At 36.0% G+C, this 12,162-nt stretch overlaps 1 protein-coding gene across 2 annotated transcripts in view; it reads left to right on the top strand.

Annotated features, from left to right (window-relative positions):
• The window catches only part of rdh12 (retinol dehydrogenase 12), a 21,465-nt gene extending 9,303 nt beyond the window's left edge, over positions 1 to 12,162 (top strand). For both annotated transcript variants that reach the window (XM_061969038.1, XM_061969039.1), the window contains exons 5-7: positions 356 to 565; positions 688 to 877; positions 11,276 to 12,162. In XM_061969038.1, the coding sequence (XP_061825022.1) occupies positions 356 to 565; positions 688 to 877; positions 11,276 to 11,378 (503 nt within the window). In that variant the 3' untranslated portion in view covers positions 11,379 to 12,162. The remainder of the gene's footprint in view (positions 1 to 355; positions 566 to 687; positions 878 to 11,275) is intronic.

Raw genomic sequence — 12,162 nt, 5'->3', positions numbered from 1 at the left:
ATCTCGAAAAACTAGTCATTTTCTGCCGTACAAAGCAGGCCAAAACCAACCTGTCATCTGTCACCAACACACATACCACTAAGCCACTGGTGCGTTTATGGCCGCACAAAAAGTCGGACAACTCAAACACCACACAAAGTTACACTGACTCCTCAGTCATTCGTGTGCTTATTCTACTGTCATTTACTATTAATGTTAATTTATTTATATTAATCATGGAATGCTACTAGAGAAAGTTACAGGAAATAGAAGGTCCCCTCGCCATCTCTCCATCAGTTTGTCAGTTCTTGGCCTGTAAAAAATTGTAGATTGTTCTAGATAAATTAAACATGGCCGCTCCTCTCCTACCTGCCAGGTCACTTCCTGTTGACCTCCCTCCTCATTGGCCTGTTAAAGCGCAGCGCTCCGTCCAGGATCGTGGTGGTGTCGTCGCTGGCGCACAACTTTGGCTGGATCCGCCTCCACGACCTGCACAGCCAGGGCAGCTACAACAGCGGACTGGCGTACTGCCAGAGCAAGCTCGCCAACGTGCTGTTTGCCCGGGAGCTGGCTCGCCGCCTTAAAGGTACAAAAACCACATCCTCCATCACAGACGTAGCAAGGAAAGTAGAAGAAGGTGTCAGTAACTCTGACGATAACTAATGAGGATTGTTGGAGTGACTTTATTTCCTACGGTGGCTCTCTCAGGGTGCAACGTGACCGTCAACTCGGTCCACCCCGGCACGGTGAACTCTGACCTGACCAGGCACTCCACCCTGATGATGATCCTCTTCGGCTTCTTCTCCATCTTTCTGAAGACGCCTCGCGAGGGCGCCCAGACCAGCGTCTACTGCGCTGTGGCCGAGGAGCTGCAGTCCATCTCTGGAAAACACTTCAGGTACTTTAGTGCATCTTGGAACATTTGTCCCTTTTCTATTTGAAAAAGTACAAAACATATCCGAGTGTTCAGATTATTTTAAATCAGATTAATCCCACTTTTAGATTGGATTGATCAAGATTAGGCCTACTTTTGAATCTGTTAATACGATTAATCCAATTTTTAATTAGGATTAATCATGATTAAACACAATTTGAAATCTTGATTAATACCACTTTTGAATTTGGATTAATCACATTTTTAATTTGGAATAATCACGATTAATTCCACTTTTGATTTTGGATTAACTACAATTAATCACACTTTTGAATTTGGATTAATCACATTTTCGAAATTGGATTAACCATGATCAAAAATTTAGAATTTTGATGAATCACTATTTATCACACTTTTGAATTTTGATAAATCACAATTAATCACACTTTTCACAATTTATTACCCTTTTGAATTTAGATTACACAATTTATCACACCTTTGAATTTGGAATAATCACAATTAATCCCACTTTTGAATTTAGAGTAATCATGATTAATCCCACTTTTGAATTTGGATTAATCACATTTTTTTAATTTTGAATAATCACGATTAATTCCACTTTTGATTTTGGATTAACTACTATTAATCACATTTTTGAATTTGGATTAATCACATTTTTGAATTTGGATTAACCATGATCAGAAATTTTGAATTTTGATGAATCACTATTTATCACACTTTTGAATTTAGATTATTCACAATTCATCACATTTTTGAATTTAGATAAAACAATTGATCACACCTTTGAATTTGTAATAATCACGATTAATCCCACTTTTGAATTTGGAATAATTATGATTAATCCCACTTTTGAATTTGGAATAATTATGATTAATCCCACTTCTGTATTTGGATTAATCACGATTAATCCCACTTCATCATTTAGATTATCGCAATTAATCTCACTTTTGAATCTGTTATTAATACGATTAATCAAATTTTTATTTAGGATTAATCATGATTAAACACAATTTTAAATCTCGATTAATCCCACTTTTGAATTTGGAATAATCATGACTAACTCCACTTTTGATTTTTGAATTTGGAGTAAATACAAATAATCACACTTTTGAATTTGGATTAACTACAATTAATCACACTTTTAAATTTGTATTAATCACAAGTAATCACACTTTCAAATTTGGATTAATCACATTTCCGAATTTGGATTAACCACGATCAAACATTTTGAATTTGTATTAATCTCGATTTATCACACTTTTGAATTTAGATTAAAACATTTATCACATCTTTTGAATTTGGAATAATCACGATTAATCCTACTTTTGAATTTGGAATAATCATGATCAATCCCACTTCTGAATTTGGATTAATCACGATTAATCCCACTTCTGAATTTGGATTAATCATGATTAATCCTAATTCTGAATTTGGAACAATCATGATTAATTCCACTTTTGATTTTGGATTAATCATGATCAATCTCACTTTTGAATTTGGAGTAAATACGACTAATCACACTTGTGAATTTGGATTAACCACAATTAATCACACTTTTGAATTTTTATGAATCACACTTTCAAATGTGGATTAACCACTTTTGATTTTGGATTAATCATGATCAATCTCACTTTTGAATTTGGAGTAAATACGATTAATCACACTTGTGAATTTGGATTAACCACAATTAATCACACTTTTGAATTTGTATGAATCACACTTTCAAATTTGGATTAACCACGATCAAAAATTTTGAATTTGGATTAATCACGATTTCTTACACTTTTGAATTTGGATTAATCACACTTTTGAATTTGGATTATTCACAATTTATTACACTTTTGAATTTAGATTAAACAGTTTATCACACCTTTGAATTTGGAATAATCACAATTAATCTTTCTTTTGAATTTGGAATAATCATGATTAATCCCACTTCTGGATTTGGATTAATCACACCTTTGAATTTGTATTAACCACACTTTCAAATTTGGATTAATCACATTTTTGAATTTAGATTAACCACGATCAAACATTTTGAATTTGGATTAATCGCGATTTATCCCACTTTTGAATTTGGATTAATGACGATTAATCGCACTTTTAAATTTTGATTATTCACAAATTATTACACTTTTGAATTTAGATTAAACAATTTATCACACCTTTGAATTTGGAATAATCACAATTAATCCCACTTTTGAATTTGGAATAATCACGATTAATCCCACTTTTGAATTTGGAACAATCACGATTAATCCCACTTCTGAATTTGGATTAATCATGATTAATCTAAATTCAATAGTGTAATAATTTAAGAATAATCAAAATTTAAAAGTACGATTAATCGTCTACACTTCAACGTTTTATTAGCGCGATTAATCTCACTTTTGAATTTGAATTAATCACACTTGTTAAATTTGGTATAATCACAAGTTATTACTTGCTTGCATAATTTACGTTAATACACCAATATTTGGACACAAATGCAAAAAAAATTGTCAGAATGTCACCCCTTTTTTTTTAATGATTTACTCGAATGCAAGCAATTTTTTTGTCAGTCAGTCTCCTCCGAAAGAAAGTCGATCATTAAAATAAATTTAAATCAATCTAATTGGTGGTTGGTCCTGGCAAAAAATTACCATTTTAACAGGTAACAAGCCTTTTAAAAAGAAAAACAAATTTTAGATTGTAAATATTGTAGGAAAAACAATACAGTAGAAATTAGTACAAACATTTTCAGTAGATTTATCCAGTAATGTAATAATAATATCCAGCATTTACTTTGGAAAGTGGACTTCTACTGTATCTCCTCTCAGCTGCTTCACACCCTCAGCAGCTTCTCCATATTTTCATGGATAAATGTCCCGCCGTTTGGATAGTATTTTAACGTCCTTGGCAAGTTTTCTTAACTCATTCTGCTTCAGTATGGTGCAGACTAGCTGTACTGCACCAGACACTAGACTAGTGGTTCTTAACCTTGTTAGAGGTACCGAACCCCAGCAGTTTCATATACACATTCACCGAACCCTTCTTTAGTGAAAAATAAAATGTTTTTTTTTTTCAAATTCAAGATAAAGTTATATGTTTTTGGTAACACTTTAGTATGGGGAACACATTCTAAGTAACAAAGACTAAATTTAGAGTTATTTGGACACTTGGGGAACATATTCTAAGTAACAAAGACTTAATTTAGAGTTATTTGGACACTAGGGGAACATTTTCTAAGTAACAAAGACTTAATTTAGAGTTATTTGGACACTAGGGGAACATATTCTAAGTAACAAAGACTTAATTTAGAGTTATTTGGACACTAGGGGAACATATTCTAAGTAACAAAGACTTAATTTAGAGTTATTTGGACACTAGGGGAACATATTCTAAGTAACAAAGACTTAATTTAGAGTTATTTGGACATTACGGAAACATATTCTAAGTAACAAAGACTTAATTTAGAGTTATTTGGACACTAGGGGAACATTTTCTAAGTAACAAAGACTTAATTTAGAGTTATTTGGACACTAGGGGAACATATTCTAAGTAACAAAGACTTAATTTAGAGTTATTTGGACACCAGGGGAACATTTTCTAAGTAACAAAGACTTAATTTAGAGTTATTTGGACACTAGGGGAACATATTCTAAGTAACAAAGACTTAATTTAGAGTTATTTGGACACCAGGGGAACATATTCTAAGTAACAAAGACTACATTTAGAGTTATTTGGACACTAGGGGAACATTTTCTAAGTAACAAAGACTTAATTTAGAGTTATTTAGACACTAGGGGAACATATTCTAAGTAACAAAGACTACATTTAGAGTTATTTGGACACCAGGGGAACATATTCTAAGTAACAAAGACTACATTTAGAGTTATTTGGACACTAGGGGAACATATTCTAAGTAACAAAGACTTAATTTAGAGTTATTTGGACACGAGGGGAACATATTCTAAGTAATAAAGACTTAATTTAGAGTTATTTGGTTAGGGTTAGAGGGATAGTGTTATAATAAGGCCATACCGAATAAGGCATTAATAAGTACTTAATAATGACTAGTTAAGAGCCAATATGTTACTAATTTGCATGTTAATAAGCAACTAATTAATGGTGAATATGTTCCCCATACTAAAGTGTTACCATGTTTTTTTACTGGTGCATAAAATGAACCGTGCATGAACATCACCTTGTTCAAACAACAAAACCAACACAGTGCATAAACTCACAACAAATTACACACCTGCAAATCAGTCAGCTGTTGCCGTATCTGTAATACGCCGATAAGGAGAAGTTTGTATTTACACGATGAGTCGGGTGTGTTTTGACCTCCGCCGAACCCCTGAGGCCGACTCACCGAACCCCTAGGGTTCCATCGAACCCAGGTTAAGAATCACTGCACTAGAACGACACGCAGAAATGAAAAAGCAATCCTTGGAATTAACGGGAAAGATATTTGAAAATGATCGAGTAGAAGTAGCACCAAAACTGGAGACATTCCAAGAAAGGTGGTACCTGCCTTTGTTCGGTGTTTACCATGCTCACAAACCAAACTAAAACCCACATTTCTGCCAACTTAGATTTGTGTCAGATTTGCGGCCCTAATAATTCCATATAATACATTGCAGACACGTTTCTTTCAGCACGGTGCGGTGCCAGGCAGGCGGCTGTTGCAAACAAAACAAATATCTGTGCAGACACATATCCTCAAACATGAACAACATTAAATCCAAATACCGCACTCGCCTCACAGATGAGAGCTTGCAGTCTACTATAGCTACAGGGTCTTTGTAGGTTTCAACATGTCAAATTGATGTCTTTTTTAAGACCGTCTTGAAAATAATTTAAGACCATTTCACATGCACACGGACAAAAAATACGATGACATTACGGACCTTCGATCCCTCAGGCGGTACTGCATCAAAAAGCGACATCAGTGTGTAAAGGATATCACCACATGGGCTCAGGAACACTTCAGAAAACCACTGTCAGTAACTACAGTTGGTCTCTACATTTGTAAGTGCAAGTTAAAACTCTACTATCCAAAGCCAAAGCCATTCAACAATACCCAACCCAACACTTCGCTGGGTCCGAGCTCATCTAAGTTGGACTGATGCAAAGTAGAAAAAGTGTTCTGTAGTCTGACGAGTCCACATTTCAAATTGTTCTCGGAAACTGTGGACGTCGTGTCCTCCGGAACAAAGAGGAAAAGAACCATCCAGAAAGTTGAAAAGCCAGCATCTGTGATGGTATGGGGGTGTATTAGTGCCCAAGACATGGGTAACTTACACATCTGTGAAGGCGCCATTAATGCTGAAAGGTACATACAGGTTTTGGAGCAACATATGTTGCCATCCAAGCAATGTAATCATGGACGCCCCTGCTTATTTCAGCAAGACAATGCCAAGCCACATTCTGCACGTGCTACAAAAATGTGGCTTAGTAGTAAAAGACTAGACTGGCCTGCCTGTAGTCCAAACCTGTCTCCCATTTGAAAATGTGTGGCGCAATAAGAAGTCTAAAATACGAAAACGGAGACCCCGGACTGTTGAACAACTTAAGCTGTACATCAAGCAAGAATGGGAAAGAATTCCACCTGAAAAGCTTCAAAAATTGGTCTCCTCAGTTCCCAAACATTTACGGAGTGTTGTTTAAAGGAAAGGCCATGTAACACAGTGGTACATCTTAAAAATAATTTAAGACACATGCATACGCACAAAAAATATCACGACAAAGCATACTTGCCAACCCTCTCGGATTTTCCGGGAGACTCCCGAAATTCAGCTTTTCTCCCGAAAATCTCCCGAAATTCAGGCGAACCTGAGTGACGTGTCGACAGCCTGTTTTCACGTCCGCTTTCCCACAATATAAACAGCGCGCCTGCCCAATGACACTATAACTGTAGAATGATTGAGGGCGAGTTCTTAGTTTCTTATGTGGGTTTATTGTTAGGCAGTTTCATTAACGTCCTCCCAGCGCGGCAACAACACACAACAACAGCAGTCACGTTTTCGTCTACCGTAAAGCAGTTCGTCTGCAGTAAACAGCAATGTTGTGACACTCTTAAACAGGGCAATACTGCCATCTACTGTACATGCATATGTGACATTAACATCTACGGCTTTTAGAGAGTGCAGTGCACAACTGCGCACACAACAAGGAGACGAAGCAGAATGCATCATCAGAGAGGGTGTTTATTCAGCATGGTTAGAAAAATAGTGACAGAGAATAGAACAAGGATGGACAATTCAACCCTTGACTCAACAATGAGTAGATGAGTGTTATGTGTGTGTATATGTGTAAATAAATGAACACTGAAATTCAAGTATTTCTCTTATTTATATATATATATATATATATATATATATATATATATATATATATATATATATATATATATATATATATATATAGCTAGAATTCACTGAAAGGCAAGTATTTCATATATATATATATATATATATATATATATATATATATATATATATATATATATGAAATACTTGACTTGGTGAATTCTAGCTGTAAATATACTCCTCCCCTCTTAACCACGCCCCCAACCACAAGCACATTCTGAAAATGTACAAATCATAATGTTTTTTTTTACACTTACATGTTGCGGTTAATAGTATTCTACCTTTATTTGTCGTTATTTATACTTTCTGAATAAATTAAGTGATAATGTTCATCAGTCAACTCATTGGTGTTAATTTTCAATCTATCAAGATAAAACAATTATATCAAAATCAAATTACAGGATGTTATTTATGTAGTTTGCTCATTTTCCCCAACTGGTGCACTAACATGTGTTTTTTTTTTGTTTTTTTTACATATTTAGCTTCATCTTCAAAGATACAAAGAATTGCTATTGCGACATCTAGTGGACACATTTAGAACAACAGTTTCTTTCATTCATAAATTTCGGCTCATTTTTTTACTTAGCAAACTCATCCCGCGGGCCGGATAAAACCTGTTTGCGGGCTTAATCCGGCCCTCGGGCCGTACGTTTGACACCCCTGGTCTAAAAAGAAGGAGGCCTCAAACACAATTTGGATGTGAATCATGTGGATACCATTCAAATGCGCTCAGGTCATTTTGTATCTGCTGTGTATGGATACATTTTTACCTGTTTTTTTGTTGACTTTTTTTGAAAACATATTGCTAATACACAAAGATTAGTTTTTATTTAGGCAAGATGAAATTGGCAAATCTCCATTGCTTTCCTCATCCCACACTAAGATGAGTGTAAACACTAAACCGCTTTTGATGTCGCTTGCTCTATAAACGTGGAAAAAAGATTAGGCATGAGAAGCTGACCTGAAATTATAATTATTATAAGGCGCACTGTCGATAAGCGGGTCTAGTCAGGTCTATTTTCATATATAAGGCGCATCGGATTATAGGGCGCATTAAAAGGAGTCATATTATGATTATTTTTTTCTAAATGTAAAACACTTCCTTGTGGTCTACATCAGTGTTTTTCAACCTTTTTTGAGCGAAGGCACATTTTCTGCGTTGAAAAAATCCAGAGGCACACCACCAGCAGAAATCACTAAAAAACGAAACTCAGTTGACAGTAAAAAGTCGTTGTCGCAATTGTTGGATATGACTTTAAACCATAACCAAGCACGCATCACTATAGCTCTTGTCTCAAAGTACCGGTAGGTGTACTGTTACCACCTGTCACATCACGCCATGACTTATTTGGAGTTTTTTGCTGTTTTCCTGTGTGTAGTGTTTTAGTTCTTGTCGTGCGCTCCTATTTTGGTGGCTTTTCCTCTTTTTTTTTTTGTATTTTCCTGTAGCAGTTTCATGTCTTCCTTTGAGCGATATTTCACGCATCTACTTTGTTTTAGCAATCAAGAACAGTTGTTTTTATCCTTCTTTGTGGGGACATTGTTGATTGTCATGTCATGTTCGGATGTACATTGTGGACGCCGTCCTTGCTCCGCAGTAAGTCTTTGCTGTCATCCAGCATTCTGTTTTTGTTTACTTTGTAGCCAGTTCAGTTTTAGTTTCGTTCTGCATAGCCTTCCCTAAGCTTCAATATCTTTTCTTTGGGGCACTCACCTTTTGTTTATTTTTGGTTTAAGCATTAGACACCGTTTTACCTTCAAACTGCCTCCCGCTGTTTCCGACATCTACAAAAGCAATTAGCAACCGGCTGCCACCTACTGATATGGAAGAGTATTACACGGTTACTCTGCCGATCTCTAGATAGCACCGACACCCAACAACAACACATCATTTGCAGACTATAATTACCAGAGGTGGGTAGAGTAGCCAGAAATTGTACTCAAGTAAGAGTACTGTTACTTTAGAGATTTATTACGCAAGTAAAAGTAAGGAGTAGTCACCCAAATATTTACTTGAGTAAAAGTAAAAAGTATGTTGTAAAAAAACTACTCAAGTACTGAGTAACTGATGAGTAACATACACACACATATCATATATATATATATATATATATATATATATATATATATATATATATATATATATATATATGTATATATATATATATATACACACACACATATATATGTATATATATATATATATATACATACATTGATATATACAGTATATAATTTATATATATATTTTTTGCCGTTTTTGTTTACATGTTAATAGTGTTTTAATGAATATACATGCATGTTTAACACATATAGATTCCTTTCTTTCATGAAGACAAGAATATAAGTTGGTGTATTACCTGATTCTGATGACTTGCATTGATTGTAATCAGACAGTAGTGATGACAAACGTCCACGTTTTCAAATGGAGGAGAAAAAAAGTTCCTCCTTTCTGTCCAATACCACATGAAAGTGGTTGGTTTTTGGCATCTTATATGTCCAGCTTCCATATTCGTTTTTATACACTTTACAAGAAATACATTGGCGGCAAACTCCGTAGCTTGCTAGCTTGTTTGCGCAGGCTTTCGGAGACTCTTATTTTGAAAGCGCAGGCGCGATGGAGCGGCACTTTTATTGTGAAGACAAGAACTGTGCAGTCAGTCTTTAGGCTTTTGACGGCATGTACGGTTGAAATAAAAAATTTTCTTTTTTCCTTCACACTTTTGATTGATTGATTGGAACTTGTATTAGTAGATTGCACAGTACAGTACTTATTCCGTACAATTGACCACTAAATGGTAACACCCCAATAAGTTTTTCAACTTGTTTAAGTCAGGTCATGTGACCCTCTGTTTGATTGGTCCAACGTCACCAGTGACTGCATCTGATTGGTGGAACGGAGTGAACGTCACCAGTGACTGTATTTGTTGAAACGCAGGCACTATGAAGGTCTGTCTGACAGACCAAAACAAACAAAGCGTGCATTAACAGATCGATAAAAATTAGTAGCGAGTAGCGAGCTGAATGTAGATAAAAGTAGCGAGTAAAAGTAGCGTTTCTTCTCTATAAATATACTCAAGTAAAAGTATGTTGCATTAAAACTACTCTTAGAAGTACAATTTATCCCAAAAGTTACTCAAGTAGATGTAACGGAGTAAATGTAGCGCGTTACTACCCACCACTTTATATTAGAAATAACAATAGCGGAGGATGAATGTTACATAACAAGAAGATAGAGAAAAAGAAGAAGCTTATCGACTACGGTGTCGGCACGGACTACAAAGGGCGGACGCGGGCACATTTTCAGGACTTATGCAGATCCCAAATACAGATCAGCAGGTACCAGAAGGTAAGAAAAGTTACTTTTGCATAATATTGCGAAACAAAACGCCAGATAATAAGTCCTACCTTATACAAACACCATAATAATACTGGTATGTTGAAGCACAGTACAATCCATCAAGCGGTGCGGCTTCATAGCTTACCAAAGTCGTACTAAAACATTTTGATAGATTTTTGAGCGCCGTGTGTAATGTTCTATATTTTCAATGGAACATATAAAATGTTGGCGTTGTTTACTTGAGTCATATTGCAGTCTACACGGGTCGCTTATGTGTGACTGCCATCTACATGTCACACTTATCATTACACCATGTACCAAATAAAATATCTTCGAGGTCGGTAAGCACAACCAAAAATGATTCCGTACATTAGACGCACCGGGTTGTAAGGCGCACTGTCGATTTTTGAGAAATTGAAAGGATTTTAAGTGTGCCTTATAGTCCGAAAAATACAGTAGATAATATTTCAGAATAATTCCTACCAATTGAGTAATATTTATGGTCTAACTGATGATTGTTTCCTTGATTAAACTATAATAACAAGCCAGTCTTTTGAACGGCTCTTGGAAAGGAACGGCTCCTCGAGATCTGGCTCCCTCCCAAGAGCCATAAATCCCATCTCTATTCTGCAGGTGTTCAGCATTCTTACCTCTTAATGTTTCCGCCCCCCCTCCAAGTCAAGTGACTTTCGCTTCTTGACATTCCAGCGACTGCACCCCGGCCTTCGTGGCCCCCCAGGGGCGAAGCGAGGAGACCGCCAGGAGACTGTGGGACGCCAGCTGCGAGCTCCTCGGCATCCAGTGGGACTGATGTGACGCGACGGCGGGACTAAGCTCCGCCCACCATCGTTCTCTGACGGTTTAACCGCGCTTTCGTTGCTCGTGTTCACAGTATCATCTCCTCTGACCTCTGATCAGCAGAAGAAAAGAAAAAAAATTACACAGTCAGCATAAAAATCCAACTCTCTTGTCCCGGGGGAGCCAGAACCAGCAGCGTCGCTCTCACACAATGTGAATTTACTGACAGTATTTTGGTGCCAAGCAGAAGCAAAAAAATAATAAAAAATGAACATGTGATATATTTTAGTGAGATAAGGAGGTTGGAGGATTGTTGACATGCAGCGGTCCAAACAGGGTAAACAAGAATCGTGTTCATCATCTTTGCATCCAAAACTGCTTCACGTTTGTGCCATGATGCTTACATCTCGCAGGGCTTTTCTTACAGGTTTTCAAAACGAGAGCCAGCTAAGCTGCTAAAAGTTGATACATGTTATTTTGTAATGAAAAGCAAAGCAATATATATATATATATATATATACATACATACATATATATATATATATATACATACATATATATATATATATATAGAACGATGATTTTTCTATATCGCAACTTTAGAGCAATGTTTCCTGGTCAGCGTTCGTGCAACACATGCCAAGAGTTCACATTTGCTTTTGTACAAGTGGGACTTGCCTTTTTACAAACACGTGATGTTAAAGTGCAGAGTTGAATGTTTACATTTCATGGAAATAAACAAATAATCTACCTCTTGTCGATGCTTCAAAAAGGAAACAAGCAAGTATTTAAGAGTC

Source organism: Nerophis lumbriciformis, linkage group LG08 (genome assembly GCF_033978685.3).
Source record: "Nerophis lumbriciformis linkage group LG08, RoL_Nlum_v2.1, whole genome shotgun sequence".
Taxonomy (NCBI): domain Eukaryota; kingdom Metazoa; phylum Chordata; class Actinopteri; order Syngnathiformes; family Syngnathidae; genus Nerophis; species Nerophis lumbriciformis.
Note: the sequence above shows the minus strand (reverse complement) of the source record. Positions and strands in the feature narration are given on the sequence as shown.